The sequence below is a fragment of the Balaenoptera musculus genome, chromosome 4 (assembly GCF_009873245.2).
Source record: "Balaenoptera musculus isolate JJ_BM4_2016_0621 chromosome 4, mBalMus1.pri.v3, whole genome shotgun sequence".
In the NCBI taxonomy this organism is placed as follows: domain Eukaryota; kingdom Metazoa; phylum Chordata; class Mammalia; order Artiodactyla; family Balaenopteridae; genus Balaenoptera; species Balaenoptera musculus.
Window position 1 is genome coordinate 76,064,426 of NC_045788.1, and position 17,333 is coordinate 76,081,758.

Sequence of the window (17,333 nt, forward strand, 5' to 3'; positions counted from 1 at the left end):
TCATGGGGACAGACATAATTCTGGCTCTGAAATTGCCAGGACTAGGGGTGGCTGGTACACATCAGAGGCCAGCCGCGAGCAATCATATGCAAATATCCCGCTGGGGCCCCTTCCCTGTTTCATCAGCCTCCGGGTGCTGCTCTTGGTGGAAACACATTGCTTGCTCTGGTCTCTGGTTTGGGGCTGAACCTGTGGCTTGGGTTGGGGGTTGAGTAGTAGGTGGAGGGATGACATCACAGTGTAGAAATGCACTTTGGGGTTTGGCTCATGGTCCAGTGATTAGCCCTGGGGCCCTAGGCAAGGCCCTTCATGTCATTCTGGCTCTGCTGTGTGACCAGGGCAAGTTACAGGCATTGAGCCACTCTGAACCTCAGTTTCCTCATCTGCATAATAGGATAGGAAAAGTACCTACTTAACAGGGTTTGTTAAAGAGGAAATGAAGGGCTTCCCTGGTGGCGCAGTGGTTAAGAATCTGCCTGCCTATGCAGTGGACATAGGTTCGAGCCCTGGTCCGGGAAGATCCCGCATGCCACGCAGCAACTAAGCCCGTGCGCCACAACTACTGAGCCTGCGCTCTAGAGCCCACGAGCCACAACTACTGGAGCCTGTGCTCCGCAACGAAGAGTAGCCCCCACTCACCGCAACTAGAGAAAGCCCGCGCTCAGCAACGAAGACCTAACGCAGCCAAAAATAAAATAAATAAATTTATTTAAAAAAAGAAAAACAGTAAATGAAATAATATGAGGAAAGCGCTTAGCACAATATCTGGCACAGAACAAGTGTTCACTAATTGGGAGCAGCTATTATTGTTACTGTTATTATTATGATTATTACCACACTCCTATCAGCAAAGAAAGGCCTGGGGATTCTCGATCTGGAGTGGAAGGGTGATGAGTCACATTCGTCAATTCTCTGTGGAGTTGTAATATTTAAACAGGGTGATGACATGCTGTTCTCTAACCCCACTGAGAGCAAGGCCACAAGAAAAATAAATCAGCTCTGAGGTGTGACAGTTTGGGCCTGGATCTAAGGGAGAGAAGAGACTAATGGGTGGCCAGAGAGTTTGGCCTGGGCAGGGAAGGGGGACAGGACAGGTGCCCATCACTTTCCATGGCCTCATTCTCCCCAGGCCCCGAGGAGGATCATTGCACAGCATACAATTCTCGGGATTCCGGGGAGCCTGTTGGATGCTCTGGTGCTGGGCCACCACTGGCTGCGGGTTGAGGCAGGCCAGAGGCCAAGGAACCCTCAAGACCCCCGTGGAGCCCCCCAGATGCCTCTCCTGTCTGATGTGTCGGGTGGAGATGTTTCAGCCCCTCTTGCTGGACAGCTCAGTTGGGGCTGGGGCCATGGCTGGATTCAGACCTGTGACCTGAGAGCCCTCCTGCCTACCCTCACCTCCCCCCAGACATCTGGCCCTGCTGCAGCCACAGTGCCAGGGTGAGAGGAGGGTCGTGCCATCCCTACTCCTGGGACAAGGGCCTCCAGGACATGTCATCGGAGGCTGTTCTGGGCTGGGGGCTCCTGGTGCTCTGCTCTGGGGGGGAGGCAGATGGGGGTTGGAGGAAGGGACACCCAGAGAACGTACCACATGGGGGAGCAGAGTAAAGGTACTGATGCAACCAGAACCCAGGTGCCACCGGGTTACCCCTGCCAAGAGGTCACCGTTGTGGAGGTAGATGAGTGTCTGTGTTGAGCAGGCTAGTTCACACCCCGCTCTGCCACTTAGTAGCTGTGGGGACTTGGGCAGGTCACCTAGTCTAAGCCTCGGTTTCCTCATCTGTGACATGGGAATGGTGATGTCCTTCCATTCATCCATTCAGCAGAGGTTTCACCTCTACCTCCATCGCTGGGAATCACCAGCTGTGCTCTCAGACACTTAACCAGAGGCAGGACCGTGCTGGCAATTGGTGGGGGGGACACTGTCTGTGTCATGGGGAAGCTCCCCTTCTGTTTGGGAGGACACACAAACAACAGGTTGATTAGTAAATTGGGGATGTATCACATGGGGAGTGGGGGTAGTGACCTGGCGACATGGACTTTGCATTCTGGCAGAATACAGTGCTAGACCACCCACCTCTCAGTCACTGAGGAGCAGAGCCTGTAGGAGGGGGGCCCTGGGGCTTCTTGCAGGGGTGCTGGAAGGGGCAGCTACGGCATGCAGCGTGTAAAGCCCCGGCCGGGCCCAGGAGGTGGCTGCACACTGTTTGCCCTGTGGAAGCAGAGCAGGCTCCTGGGCAGGCGACCAGGTGAGAGTCAAGGTCAGGTAACCCCAGAGGTTTCAGGAGGAAGGGAACACCCAGCCAGGCCTGAGAGGGTACTGAAGGGTTCCCTGCTTCTGCAAGGGTCCCTGCTGAATGAGAAAGACCTGCACTTGATTGGCCAGTACGCTGGAGCCCTTAGGTTTTACATGTTGCAGATGGTGGGATCATTCCAGACTCTGCTCTTTGTGGGAGTGAAGAGAAGGCCACCTCCTCCAGGGGGCGCTGGTCCTCTGCTGAAGGAGTGCCGGGGCGAGGTGCGGTCTTGACTCACTGGCTTGAATGAGAGCCTCATTCTCAGAGACCCAGGAGCCCTGTGGGGCTAGAGCTGGGGGCCTGGCAGAGGAGCTGCTGACCTGGGGGTGGAAGTGAGGTTACACCTTCACCCTACACAGGGGGTGTGTAGCAGGGTCTGGGGAGGGCTGCCCTTCCCCCGCCCTTCCCTTCTTTCCCTGTCTCTCCCCAACCTCCCCCTTTTAAGGTTATCGGCTCCTCTCCTGTCTTCTTCAAGGGCTTGGCTGCGTCCCCAGGTCACTCCGGCGTCTGGCTCAGCTACAGCATGGTTCTGAATTATAATGACCACTCCGCAATGTCTGCGGTGCTCTGATACCCGTGGGTGGATTGTGCACCCTGTGGGCAGAGATTGAAAATGTTTACCTCTCCATGTCCCCAGCTAGCAGATGGACGAGAGGTGTGGCCCACAAACATGCAGCTTTCCTGTCTCCAACCTGATATTAAGAAAAGTATTCTTTTCTTGTCATCTTCTGTATCAATTATAGATATAAGTGGTCTTATATTATCCTCTCATTCATTCCACAAACATTTATTGAGCTGCTACTATGTGCCAGACAAGACTCAGAGTAGAAGGAGAAGACACCATGCTTGTCCCTTAGGGAATATCCAGCCCTCACCAGTGAGGTAGGGCTGAGCCTGGTGCTCTGGGAACGTGGCTGATGGCCCAGCTGGAGCCACTGGGGTTGGGTCTTTTCTTTCAATCAGTCAATCAACTAATTAATTATTTTTGTTGTGATAAAATATACATAGTATAAAATGTACCATTTTAACCATTTTAAGTGTACAGTTCAGTGGTATTAAGAACATTCACATTGTTGTGCAACCATCACCCACCACCATCTGTCTCCAGAAGTCTTTTCATCTTGCAGAACTGAAACTCTACTCATTAAACACTAACTCCCCGTTCCTCAACTTCCCCCAGCCCCTGGCAACCACCATTCCACTTTCTATGTATTTGGCTATTTCCAGGTACTACATTTAAATGGGATCATACAGTATGTGTCCTTTTGTGTCTGGCTTATTTCACTTAATGTCTTCAAGGTTCACTCATGTTATAGAATGTATCATGTTTTCCTTACTTTTTTAAGGCTGAATAATATTCCATTGTATATATTTACCACATTTTGTTTATCTGTGCATCCATAGATGGACACTTGGGCTTCTTCCATCTCTTGGCTGTTGTGAACAGTGCTGCTATGAACATGGGTGTACAAATATCTCCTTGAGTCCCTGCTTTCAAACTTTTGGGTATATGCCTAGAAGTGAAATTGCTATATCATATGGTAATTCTATTTCTAACTTTTTGAAGAGCCCCATAGTGTTTTCCATAGTGGTTCACAGTTTTACCTCTGCACCAGCAGTGCACAAAGGTTCCAGTTTCTTCACATCCTTGCCTGGGATCGGGTCTTGACAACAGACCTGAGTTTGTCCTGGGACACAGAATGGGGATCAGTGGGGAATGGAGCCAGCACCGGTCTGGACTCAAAATGGGGGGCCCTGGGGGAAACTAGAAGAGAGAGAAGTTGGGGCACAGGGTCACTGACCAGTTAAACATGTCAGGCTGTCTTTGAAACAACTGGAATCAATTGTGCTTTGTGATTCTGATTCTAATAAGAATTCAGACACAAGAAGGCTGATTCTGGGCAGGGTGAGTCAAAGAAGACATTGTGAAGATGGAAGGGTTAGAATCAGGGCCTAAGAGAAGAATGCGATTTATTTTCCATCTTTTAAAAATTAACATTTTTATTTTACAAAGGATGTAGGTTCTTTATAGAAAAATTGGAAAATACGAGCAGCATGGGAAGAAAATAAAAAGCACCCATCTTCTCACCACTGAGAAATCCCGACTACGGCTTGGTTCTGGGGCAGTTCCCCTCCCTTCAGTGTTTCTCCTTTAGGAAGCATTTCCCCAGTTCTCCCCAGACTCTGGAAACAGAAAGCCTTGTAGGTGCTGTGGAGGCTTCATTGCCTGGGTGGGGGGAGTAGGATTCGGTGGGCAGAAATAAGAGCGAGGCTCTGGGGCGTTGGAATGGGGTCTGCAGGAGGCCCTGAGGCCGGCAGTGGGGATCCCAGGACATACCTTGATCCCAGACCCCCTGGACCCGGTCCTGGTGGTCAGGCTTGTCGCAGAACCCTCTGCGTCCTGAAGGAGGGTGTCCCGTCTCGGTGGGAGTGGAGAGGGCACGGCTGTCCCAGGGCAGATTCTCCCTGTAGGTGGATGCGTGCCGACAGACACCCAGTGTGTTCAGCACCCTCTCCCTGGCTTTCCCCCTTTGCCTCTCCCAGCCTGTGTCCTCGGATGGTCCTCTGGCTGCTCCCAGTTCAGATGCCCCGCTAATCGTTTTCCACCGCGCCCCTCGGAAAATGCCCCGTCATCTGGAGCCCATTCTCAGCCGGGTGTTAATGAGACCACACCTGACTGTGTTGCTCACCTAGGGCATGGGAGTGGCCCGTTGACCCTCCTTTATCTTACAAGGGGCCATGGACCTGGGTGGCTCTCTGGGTGGTAGGGCTTGGAGCAAATGGAGCGATGCTGAGGGGGCAGCCCTCTTGGTCCAGAAGAGACCCCTGGCTTGTGGTTGGGCCTCCCCAAGCTACACACTGGGGGCCTCCAGGGCACTTCCTGCCCTGCTTCCCCAGAACCTTCCGCTCCCTCTGGGCCCACAGTCCCAGGAGTTGGGCTGAGACCTTGCCATGCTCCCGTCCCGGCCCCCACCCCATGATCTCTGTTTCCCCAGGCCCCTGCTCTTCCTGGGCCCACCTGGACAGATGGCTTGCTTCTTGGCATTTCTCAAGTTCCCTCTCCGTGCCAGGCAGGGAATGCAGGAGTTCAGACGGGTGGGTTCTCATGCTGCTTCCCGCCCAGACCCCTAGCTCCTGGCTGTTCAGAGATGCTGTGGGTCGTGGCTTCTGCACAGCAACGGGATCAGATGCCGGCAGTTCCGTAAGTCCTAGAGCCTGTTGGCCGTGAGAGGGATCAACAGTGAGGAAATGCACTTGACCAAAACTGCACATGGTGAGGCTGAGCTGAAGCTGTGACAGAGCTGAAGGGCCTGTTGTGGGAACTGGGATGAAGAGCCTGCCCGCTCCTGCCTCTGGAACAGAATGCAGGCGACCATGAGTGATGGATGGCAGGCAATTAGGGAGGAGCGCACAGCCGGAGTGGGCCTACCCAGCCTCCGCAGACCCACCGCGAGGGCCTGATCACGTTGCCAAGACAAGCTCTCAAGTGGGAGCTAATCGATGAATTAGTACCTTGCCACGTGTCTGGGCCCCGCGCTGTTGTAAAATGGCCTTCGGAATTACCCAGGAGCAGATCAGGCAATCTTGGCCAGCAGAACAGACAGCCTGCCGTTGGGTAAACCTCGTAAAACAGAGGAGCCTCCAGAAGTGACAGACACGAAGCAGAATCCTCCCCCGAGGCGGCAGAGGCGTGTGACTTTGCCTGTGACAGGAGGCGGGGGAATGTGGAGGTGGCAGAGTCTCCGTCAGCGTGGAGCAGGGGCTGCGGGGCTCAGACGTGGGACCTGTCCCAGCTCCGCACCAGCTAGAAGCCTTGCTTGGAACCACCTCCCCCCTGGCTGCTGGCCGCTGTCACACCACCTGAGGGAAGGGAACCAGCAACCTGCCCCTCCCTGATTCCTCAGCAGCTGTTGAAAGAACTTTTACGGAAGAATGGGTCCCAGCAGATTGGAGGGAGGGTCAGGCTTTCTTTTTGTTTTTGTTTTTTAATTTTAATTAATTCATTCATTTCTTGGCTGCACTGGGTCTTCGTTGCTGCGCACGGGCTTTCTCTAGTTGCGGCGAGTGGGGGCTACTCTTCGTTGCAGTGCACGGGCTTCTCATCGCGGTGGCCTCTCTTGCTGCGGAGCACGGGCTCTAGGCATGCGGGCTTCAGTAGTTGTGGCTCGCAGGCTCTAGAGCGCAGGCTCAGTAGTTGTAGCTCAACGGTCTCTAGAGCGCAGGCTCAGTAGTTGTGGCCCATGGGCTTAGTTGCTCCGCAGCAAGTGGGATCTTCCCAGACCAGGGCTCGAACCCGTGTCCCCTTCTTTGGCAGGCAGATTCTTAACCACTGTACCACCAGGGAAGTCCCGGAGGGTCAGGCTTTCTAAGGCACCTGGAGGTCCCGTCCACACGGATGTTGTTTCCGACGTCCTCTGGCGCAGAGCGGGAAGATGCCTGGCCACCATCACTATTCCCCCGTTTGTTCCATGAACACTGCTGGGTATCTGCTGGGTGCCTGGCCCGGGGCTCCCCACACTCGTGTCTCAGATGACATGCTTGGGACCTCAAGAGGCCCAGGGGGGTAGAAGGAAGAGCTACTAGAGTTACTGGTCCTGCCTCTTCCTTGCTTTACACTATGACTACTCTCTTCCATTCAACAAATATATATTAGACACTGTGTGGGTTGAACTGTGCCCTTCTAAAAGATACGTTGAAGTACTAACCCCTCGTATCTGTGAATGTGACCTTATTTGGAAATAGGGTCTTTGTGGATGAAATCAAGTTAAGATGAGGTCATGCTGGAGAGGGTGGGCCCCTAATCCAATATAAGTGGTGTCCTTATAGGAAGAGGAAAATGCCATGCAAAGACACGGATACGCATGGACAACGCCTTATGAGGACAGAGACAGATTGGAGTGACACAGCTGCAGGGTGAGGAGCACCAGTATTGACAGCCACCACCAGAGGCAGGAAGAAGAAAGGAAGGGTTCTACCCAGAGTCGCAGAGGAGCGTGGCTCTGCCAACACCTTGACTTCAGACTTCCAGCCTCCAGGACTGGGACAGAATAAATTTCTGTTGTCTTAAGCCGCCCAGCTTGTGGTACTTTGCTGTAGCAGCCCTAGGAAACTAACACAGGCACCTACTATGTGCTGGGTATTGTGCTGGGGGTGTGTGTGTGTGTGTGTGTGTGTGTGTGTGTGTGTGTGTGTGTGTGTGTGTGTGGAGGGGGATGGGCAGAGCAGAGGGCAAGGTAGATGTGCCCTGTCCTCATTCATTCAGTCATTCCACTGCAAATTTTATTGAGCAGTTCCTCTGTGTGCCAGACATTGTACTAGGGGCCGGGACGTGGCATTGAATGAAATAGACCAAATCCCTCCTTCAGGACTTCCCTGGTGGCACAGTGGTTAAGAATCTGCCTGCCAATGCAGGGGACACGGGTTCGAGCCCTGGTCCGGGAAGATCCCACATGCCGCGGAGCAACTAAGCCTGTGCACCACAACTACTGAGCCTGTGCTCTAGAGCCCGCGATCCACAACTGCTGAGCCTGTGTGCCACAACTACTGAAGCCCGCACGCCTAGAACCCGTGCTCTGCAACGAGAAGCCGCCGCAATGAGAAGCCTACGTGCCACAACGAAGAGTAGCCCCTGCTCGCCACAACTAGAGAAAGCCCATGCTCAGCAACGAAGATGCAACGCAGCCAAAAACAAAACAACAACAAAAAATCCCTCCTTCAAAGACTTTACATTCTAGTGGGCAGAGGCAGACAGGAGCATGATAATAAATAACAACAACAATAATAAATAACACATTAAATGGTGAAAAGTGCAATGGAGAAAAATACAGTCGGGAAGGGACTTAGACATATGGGAGGGGTTGTAGATTTAAATAGGGTGGAGGAAGCCTTGAGAAGGTGACATTGAAACTAGTACACTGGTTCTCAACCCTGGCTGCGTATTAGAATCACCAGGGAAGATTACAATAAAACAAAACAGAACAAAACCAATCAATAGCAGAGCCCCACCCCAGGCCGATGAAGTCAGACTCTCTGGGGATGGGGCTCCGGGACTTCTCCATATGAAAGCTCCAGGGGGATTCTGATGGACACCAGCTCTGAGAACCACAGGTCTAGCAGATGAAAGCTGCAGTGGAGAAAGTGCTCTCCTAGGCCCAGCCAGGTCCCTGTGGAGAAGAAGGGTTGCAGGCCTGCGCATGTCCACACGTGGCAGGCAGAGGCCGTCCTGGCTGAGTGGCTAGGTGAGCTCAGGCAGCTGCGGGGCTCAGGGCTCAGTGAAGCGAGGCTCCCGAGCCCTGGTCCACACACGTCTGCCTAGTGCTTCTAGGGGCGGCCCATTCTTTTCCTCCTTCCCTCTTCTCCTTGGCTTGGTGCTGTGGGTCACCCTGCCCAGTAGTGTTCCTGCCTCTGCCGGGTTTGGGGATTTTTTTTCCTTCCCACCATGGGGGGCGGGTCTCATCAGCCCCCAAAGCCAGGCTTCTGCTCTGCAGCCTGGGACCCAGTGTGGAACAGCTGCTGGGCCTGGTGCCTGCCGGCTTTGCATTCGAAATACTGACACTTATTAAAGGTGTTCTTGACTCTGGAGCAGCTGATCTTGACCCCAACTCCCCTTGGCTTTGATTATCTAAGAGTTAAAGAAGAATTTCCGGAACGACTATGTCATGGTGCTTTCACATAGACCAGGAGAGACCTTTCCCTTCTTCCCGGGGTGGGGTGGGGCTCCTGAGAGACTGAGAGCCAGGGAGGTGGCTGGTGGGCTGGGCTAGGGGTCTGAACTTGCTTGGGGAGCAGGGGTCAGCGTCTGGAGCACGGCCGCTTCCCTTCACGCGCTTCCCTCTCACCAGTGTGGATGTCCACAGACTCCCCCAGGCGGCGTGCTGAGCCTGTCTGCCAGACACCAGGCATCAAAGCCTGATGGGGTCTCCGGCTCCCTTTCATCTGCTGAGCCCCTGCCCCGTGGCTGCCACTCTGGAGCAGCTTGTCTGATTTCTGAGTCCTGTGAGCTGACAGTCTCTCCTCTCTGCTCCTCCTCCTCCTCACCTTTTCTTTCATCCCCCTCATTTGTCTCCTCTCTTGCCAGCTCCCCCATTTCTCCCACCCTCTTTGGCTTTCCTCCTGCACTTGTCTGCTGGTCCGGACTGGGATCAGGGTGGCCGGAGGAGCCTCGAAGCCGGGAAACAGCACTGGGCTCGGGGCCTGGGGGCTGCCCTCTTGTACTTTTCTTGTACTTGCCTAGCCCAAGCCCCGAGATGCGCTCCCACTTCCCCTCGTGCAAGCTGGTGCAGAGCGTGTCCCCTCATGACGGAGTCCTGTACTTGCCTGCCTAGGGCAGCCCACACCTGTCCCTCCACCTCCCTCTGCCCTGTATACAATGCCAGACCAGTGAGCTGTGCTTTTACTCATTTAAGATGACTATGGGGCCAACAGACAGCATAGTATTTATTGGCTTAACTTCTGGACTGTGGACCCACACAAGCCTGTGTGGCCTTGGGCAGGTGACTCGATCTCTCTGTGCCTCAGTTTTCTTACCTCGAAAAGGATTCCAACCTCAAAGGGTGGTTGTGAGGCTTAAATGAGTTCATACATGTAAAGTGCTTAGAACAATGTCCAACTATTTTAAAATGTAGGTGTTATTATTATCCAGGTTTGGTGAGGCCAACAGATCGGGAGACGGCTACCATTGAAAAGATAGTTTGTCACTCACAGGTCCCAAGAGGAGAGGATGCGTTACGCCATGGGCTGGGGGGCACACGGGGAAGCACAGTGGTCAGTGAGGAGGCAGCGTGAGGGGAAACGTGGGCAAGAGCCTCTACTGTGGCTTCTGCAGGAAGGAATGGATGAGGCAGGGTAAGCAGGCTTGGGATTGGCTAGTTTGGATGATGTCGGTGGGCTCTGAGGCACAGGACTGTCCGAGTTACCTGGCACTTGTTCCTGGGGTGATTAGGGCAGGGGAGTGGTGGGCCGGAGTGTGGGAACCTGACTGGGGTGGGAGGCTCTGGACTCCAAGGTGCGTGGTTGACCATCTCTAGGAGCTGGCTGGCCTGGGACAGGCAGGCTCCCCAGGTCAGGAAGACCCCAGATGTCAGAGAGCAGAATGAAAAGATATGCTTAATGCATGAACACACATTTTCCAAAAGAAATGACAAGGCATGTTTAGTTCTACACTCTAATTTGAAGCGAGACTGTCAGTCTGGAGCCGCGTGGATCAGAGGAGAGAGCAGAGGCCGTGGGAAGAGCCCCCAAGCTACCGTCCGTGGCTCTTCCCCGAGGCTCCTCGTCTTGGGATGGGGACACCGGGCCCTCCTTCAGGGCTGCCTGGAGGGCTCAGTGAGGTGGCAGGTCGGAAACCCCAGCCCCCGTGCCCAGCCACCAGGAGCATCTCAGCCCGCAAGAGTTACTACATTTCTGTGTCCATTTTAAGAAAAAACTCTTGGGGCCCTTACTCATTCTGGCCCTGGGGCCTCACCTCTGGTAGTCTGTTTTGAAAGAAAAGGAAGACACGTTCAATCTCGGGAACAGATGAAAGATCACGGCGTGCAATGCAGGGACCAGCGGGTGCACCTGAGGGCCCCGGGGATGAGGCCGAAGGAGCTGGCAGGACAAGTTCGGGGGCTTCCAGAGACGCTTACTGGCTGTGTCTTCCTCTCCCTCCTCCCTGGGCCTCTTTATTCTGTCTCTTCTAGAGGACTCCCTCGGTATGGAGGGCCTGGGGTTGGATTCCCTTGTGTATGGGTTTGGGAAGTGAGACCTCTGTACGGCCGCCATTAGGGCCTGAAACACTTTCCAGACAAGATGAACCAAAGACCCTTCTCCTGGACCCAGCTACCTTGAGGGGACTGCTCAGGAGTCAAACGGGGGGCAGGCCTGAGAGGTGGCTGAGGGTGAGGGGAGCAGGCGCTGTTTGCATGGCCTCAGGCAGGCGTACGCCCCCAGGCCTCATGCGCCTCGGCCCTCCTTTCCTCCTGGGTGGGAGCGAGGGTGCAGGGAGATACAGAAGGGAGGGCTGGCCCAGCATTTCCCTACCAGCTGGGAGAGACCACCAGTGTCAGCTCTCCCTCTCCTCCCCAGCAGCCGTTTGGAGCTCCCAGGACTCTTGCTGGCTGGCAACCCTCCTAAGGCGGAGGGTGGCCCCAGCTGTGTCCCCCTGACCTTCCTTCCTCACGGGGGTCTTCCCCCCTGTCTCTCTAGCATCCTGTTTGCTGACATCGAGGGCTTCACCAGCCTGGCGTCCCAGTGCACTGCCCAGGAGCTTGTCATGACCCTCAACGAGCTCTTCGCCCGCTTCGACAAGCTGGCTGCAGTGAGTCACCTTGCCCACTGCCCTGGGGACCCCGTGTGCCCCAGCCGGGGCCGGAAGGGTGGCCTGATCTGGGCTGCCCGGGGTAGGGTGCTGCGGAGTCCGCCATCGGGAACGGGGGAGGCGGGGCCGTACAGGCTGTGGCTGCGAGTCCTCACGCCTCACGTCAGCCCCGCCGCACACTCAGAGATGCTCACAGTGTCACCGGTCACAAGTGGAAAGGGGTGGTGAGGCCCGCAGGAAATGCTGCCCTGACCCCTGAATTTGTGGAATTTGTGTTTGGAGGAGCAAATTCGGTGCCACAGAGCCACTTTGCTGATGAGGGTGGCCAGAGTGATAAAAAAAAAAAAATAAATGAGTCTGAATCTCAACTGGCCTGCAGACAGCTGTGTGTCACCCAAGAGACTTATGGAAAGAGGACTCTTCCACGTTGGGACAGATTGGAAGTGACCCCCCCCCAGGCATGGAGTGGTGAAGGACACACGTTCGTTAGTCCCTGTTTATACTCTGCCGTCCTTTCCCAGCCTTTGTGGCTCTGAGCGATGCTCTGTGCCTTTGGAGAGTCCTATGTCAGGGCCCACTTACTGCAATGTCCACCGACAGGTGGACACGTCCCCTGGGCCGTCACAGGACACCAGGCAGATCATGGATGAGAGACGGTGCCAAGGGCCTCCGAGGGCATTGATGGTGGGCCTCACACCTCGCTGATTTTATTACCGAATGTGGGCGAGGTGAATGGGGACATGCTCGGCCCTTGGGTTTTGGAAGGGCCTTAAAGGAGAGTCCAGGGCACACAGATACTGGGGTCCCAGCGTACCAGCTTCACGAAATAACCTTTGGGAAGCAGACTTGGACAGCTCAGAATTGGTGATTAATGACAGTCCATCTCAATCCCAATTATGCATCGGTTGCGGCCTGCGGGGTGACCCTGCAGCGGGCGGGTGCTTCCGCTCTGTGGCTGTCTTAGCACGCACGTGCTTGCTGGCTTAGCAGAACTGTCTTGGGTAAAAATCTCAGGCAGGGGGTCAGGTGAGCTTTGGTTAAATCTCACTTCTGCTTCAGTCTTTTCATAAAAGGAGAGTCATAAAACTGTTAGTAGAACCCTAGGCCAAGAGTCGGAGCGTGTCCCAGGCCTGGGAGTGGGGTGGGCCCCTCACTCTCAGCTCGGGGCCTCTCACACCAGTGAGTCTGCCCCGTTCGCTGCCACATTGGACCAGCTGTATTCTTCTTGGGCCTCAGCTGTGGCCATAAAAGTGAGTTCCTGAGCCTGGGGTGGCTGGAATGCTTCTCTAGGGCGGCTCAGCCTGTCCTCCGTCCCCCACGGCTCCCGATAAGCCTGTCCCCAGGCTGGGGCCACACCTCATGCCGGCACTGGGTCTGTGCTCGCTGCCCTAAAAGGCAAGTTATTCCAGGCATGGGGTGAATCTGTTTGCTTCCTGTTTCTTTCTCTCCCACTTCTCTTTCCTACTATTTTTAATTTTTAAAATTAATTTGCTTTCCAGGAGAATCACTGTTTACGTATTAAGATCCTGGGAGATTGTTATTACTGCGTCTCAGGGCTGCCTGAAGCCAGGGCTGACCATGCCCACTGCTGCGTGGAGATGGGCATGGACATGATTGAGGCCATCTCGTAAGTGCCCGTCTCCAGGGTGACTGCCCGCCTGTGGGGACACTGTCCATCTCCAGGGGGACCGCCCATCTGCAGGGGGACTGTCCCATAGCCCGAGTAACCGACTCATGTTGAACTGATGGAAGCAGGGAAATAGTGGGGCAAAGCCACCTCCCAAAGACCCTGGCCACACCGGAGGGTTGATTCACACCTCCAGGCTCTGAGCCTTCTCCCGGGCTCCTGTGCCCACAGCAGCCTGGGAAGCTCTGCACAGAGGGACACGTCCTGGAAGAAGGGAGGGCTTTGCAGACTCCAGGGCAGCAGGAGGTGTGGAGCGACTCCTCCAGGAAAGGAGGACTGGCTGGCAGCTGTGCTGTGCCCTGTGCCATGGCAGGGCCTTGCACTCCAGGCCTCATGTCTTCTCACAACCACCCAGCCAGGGGTAGAAGTCACCGGTCCCATTTCTTCACAGATGAGAAAGGTTGGGCTCACAGAGGCTAAACGGTTCCCAAGGGTAATACTGCTAGGCAGGTGGATGCAAACACAGGTGTTCCCGTTTAAGAAAATCCATCCTCCCTGGGAACAATAGCAGCCAGGATCTTTGGCCGATTCTTGGTCACTGCTGACCACAGAAGGAGCCCCAGTCATTAAGCAACATGGACAATCCAAGCTTCCAGGTCAGCTAAGGGAGTAGGCCAGAGATTGCGTCCAGTTTCCATAACTGAGCTTTAGAAGTAGACTGGGTGGGGCAAACGAAAAGCCACAGTGGGCAAGGTCAGAGTAACTGGCCCAGAAGGTGGCCGGGTCCATCCTGTTTGGCTCAGTTCCTTTCGGCAGTGTTTGCCGAGTGCCCCTGTGTGCCTGGGCTAGACAGGGGGTCCCTTGCCCGGAAGCACAGAGCCTGTTGAGGGGCCAGGACTCCCGTTGCTCTGATACCAGGCATGCCCGGTGGACACCATCAGGTAAGAGAGGCAAACTGCGGTGGGAGGGCCCAGGAGGGGGCAGTTGATTTCACTGGGAGGACCCAGAAAGGCTTCATGAAGAAGGTGGCCTTGGAGTGAAGCCAAAAAGGTAGAATGAGAGATACCAACCTAAGCAAGTGGCCAGAGGCCCTGTGGATGGAAGGCACAGCTCCAGCAGAGGTATTTGCAGAGTTGATCCCAGGACGAGAGAAATAGATGGATGACATAAATATTCCCTGTGGTAGGTGTCAGCCTCTCGGTGGTGGGGTGGGGTGAGAGCTGGAGTCCACATGGTGGTCCCGCCCACCAGGCCAAGTCGGACTGCCGGCGCCATGGCTGGCTGAGTGGGTCCATCCCCAGGGAGCCAAGGAGGGTCCAGGTCCCTAAGAAGTGCACACTGTGAACCTCCCCACAGAGCACCGGCTCCCTCTTCCACAGACCCCGGGCCCCAGACACATACCCAGAGCTGTAGAGCTTCCATCCCACTCCCCCTCCTACAGGCGGCCCGCCCCGAATACGTGCGTGGTGCATGTGATGGGGTTGGCACTGTCTTCTAGCACGTGGAGCATCCCTGGCCCCCTGCACCTGCCCCAGCTCCCCTTCTTTCCTGGGCAGGGCCTGTGTTCTCTTTTTCTCCATTATCCTGCTCATGTCGAAGAAGCAGCAATGTGGGTAAATCCGAGAATTATATGAATGGGGTTTGGAGTGACTATAACTTTCCTGTCGACTCAAATCAGCACTAACGTGTGCTTGCATTTTCAGAACACAACTTAATTATTGACCGAGGGTAGCGCTGGCTCAGGTGCCCTCGCTGGGGAGAAGCAGTGGGCCTGGGATGTAGTGTGAGGCACTGCGCCACCTTGCGGGCAAGCTGGGAAACAGCGCCTCTCACAACCCTCAGCCCCTGAGCACCAGGGCCCAGCCCTGCCCTTCAGGATGCACAGTCTCAGACTCTGGATTTGGGCTGGCCTGGAGAGAAATGACTCTTTGACCCCTGCACCTTCTCATGCACCCTGACCTCTCTGCGCCTGGCCCTGTCCCCCTCCCGGCCTTACCCCTACTCCATCCCCAGGCTGGTCCGGGAGGTGACAGGTGTCAACGTGAACATGCGTGTGGGAATCCACAGCGGGCGAGTGCACTGTGGCGTCCTTGGCCTCAGGAAGTGGCAGTTCGACGTCTGGTCTAACGACGTCACGCTGGCCAACCACATGGAGGCTGGAGGCAAGGCGGGGTGAGTGAGTGAGGGCAGCTTCCCGCCCGGCCCACCCAGGTGGCTGTCATGGGGAAAGGGCTAGGGTGGGCAGGACCGGGTAGCCGCAGCCCTGGGGTTGGCAGAATTTAAGTGGAATTCCTCTAGTAACCAAGCACTGACGCCACACATGGCAACTTGTAGGGAGCGTGGCCCCAACCTTCACCCAGTCTTCACCCAGAAAATATTTACACAGAACCTGGCGGCCTGTTGTCAGACGCCGGAGGTCAGGGTAGACTTCTAGAGGAGGGAGGAACCCTGGATAATTTCGGGGGTGGCCAGGAGGTGGAAGGTGAGCTGGCCCGGCAGACGGGGCAGGATGGGGACAGGTGAGGAAGGTGAGGGTCGGGGGAACTGCCAGGCTGAGGATGGGCACAGGTAGAGGAAAACACAGTACTTCCAAGGAATGCAAGTAGAGCAGATGGCCTTTTAGGAACCAGTGGGGGAAACAGTGCCTGTGTTAAGGACATGCATGCCAGGCTGGGGAATTTGGACGCAATCCTGCAGTCAGCAGGAGCCACTGCTGGCTTCTGAGCAGGTGTGCAAAGTTTGTGAGAACGGAGGCCGTGCTCTCCCGGCAGGCCGATGTGTTACATTACTATAATAACGTGATGCCGATGTGATGCGGTGTGGTCTTGGTGAACATGAGCTGGGGAGGGGCCCACTGTGCCATCTTGATGAGGTTGGAGGGGTACAGTCCATTGAGAGATCCAGGTAGGGGTTAGCATTTGAGCCAGAGTATGGGGCACTGGGATTTGAATGATGACTGAGTTGGTTACAGTTTGGTTCTGCATGGGAGCAGGGGTTCTGAATTCATGTCTGCTGCCCTCCCTCTCCCTGCTTCCCCCCCTACCCGTAGACGCATCCACATCACCAAGGCCACACTCAACTACCTGAATGGCGACTACGAAGTGGAGCCGGGCGGTGGGGGCGAGCGCAACGCCTACCTCAAAGAGCACAGTATCGAGACCTTCCTCATCCTGCGCTGCACCCAGAAGCGGGTCCGGGGACCGAGGGCTGGGGTGGGGGGGGAGTGGGAGGGCTTCATTCTTTGGGGAGGAATGTTTCTTAGCCTGCTGCTGCTTCTTCCTCTTCTTATTCTTTCCTTGAGGCAAGTCCTGAATTTCTTATGCAGTCGTGGTTCCTGCATCTCAGGAAGGACATGAGAGCTACAGAGGCTTTGTAAAGGCTGGTGGCAAAGAGGGGAGGTTTTCATTTTGCTTCTGTTGCAGAAAAAGCAACAGACCTCAGATCGGTTAGTAACAATACAGCAGAAGGCCACGAGATGGAAAAGAAGCATCAGGGAACTCTGTGCATACCACGTCCTTTATTTCCATCTCGTCCCTTGTCTGTTGCCTAAACTAGGTGGATCTCGCTCTCTCTCTGCCTGTACTTATATACCTCTGTTTCTTGAAACTCTGTCTTTTCCCCTCTTGCACTTTCCAGTCATTCTTCTTCCTTCTTTTGTCTCAGCCCACACTTGCCAAAATATAAAACTGAATTATTAGCAGACTTCAGTGTTCTATTTTTAATAGTGTCACGTTCCATGTTCTTAATTTTTAAAGCAAACGAGGAGAACATTTTATATTTTACATTTTTCCTTAGATTAAAATGCCTTTTACTTATAAATCTTTCAATTGAATTTATCTATTGGTCAGAGCCCTTTGATAGAGAAAAGCTTCCCTGTTTCTTTCCTAAGGAGTTAGACTGAAGACAAAATTAAGCTGTGAGAAAAGTTCAGAGAAAGTCTTGGAGACAGCAAAAGTAGATTTTTCAAGGTGGGCAGAGCTCTTCAAGGCAGGTGTCCACCCTGAGAGGGACATCAGAGGGACACCTAACCCCCCACAGAAGCATATCCCAGCACACAGGACCTGGCTACGGGCTGCCTCTGAGGGAGCGGTACCAGGCCCTTCCACAGACA

The 17,333-nt window shown here is 54.7% G+C and overlaps 1 protein-coding gene across 2 annotated transcripts in view; it reads left to right on the plus strand.

The window, feature by feature from the left end:
- The window catches only part of ADCY5 (adenylate cyclase 5), a 156,003-nt gene that overhangs the window by 93,909 nt on the left and 44,761 nt on the right, over positions 1-17,333 (plus strand). For both annotated transcript variants that reach the window (XM_036851447.1, XM_036851448.1), the window contains exons 4-7: positions 11,484-11,595; positions 13,095-13,222; positions 15,236-15,394; positions 16,272-16,413. In XM_036851447.1, the coding sequence (XP_036707342.1) occupies positions 11,484-11,595; positions 13,095-13,222; positions 15,236-15,394; positions 16,272-16,413 (541 nt within the window). The remainder of the gene's footprint in view (positions 1-11,483; positions 11,596-13,094; positions 13,223-15,235; positions 15,395-16,271; positions 16,414-17,333) is intronic.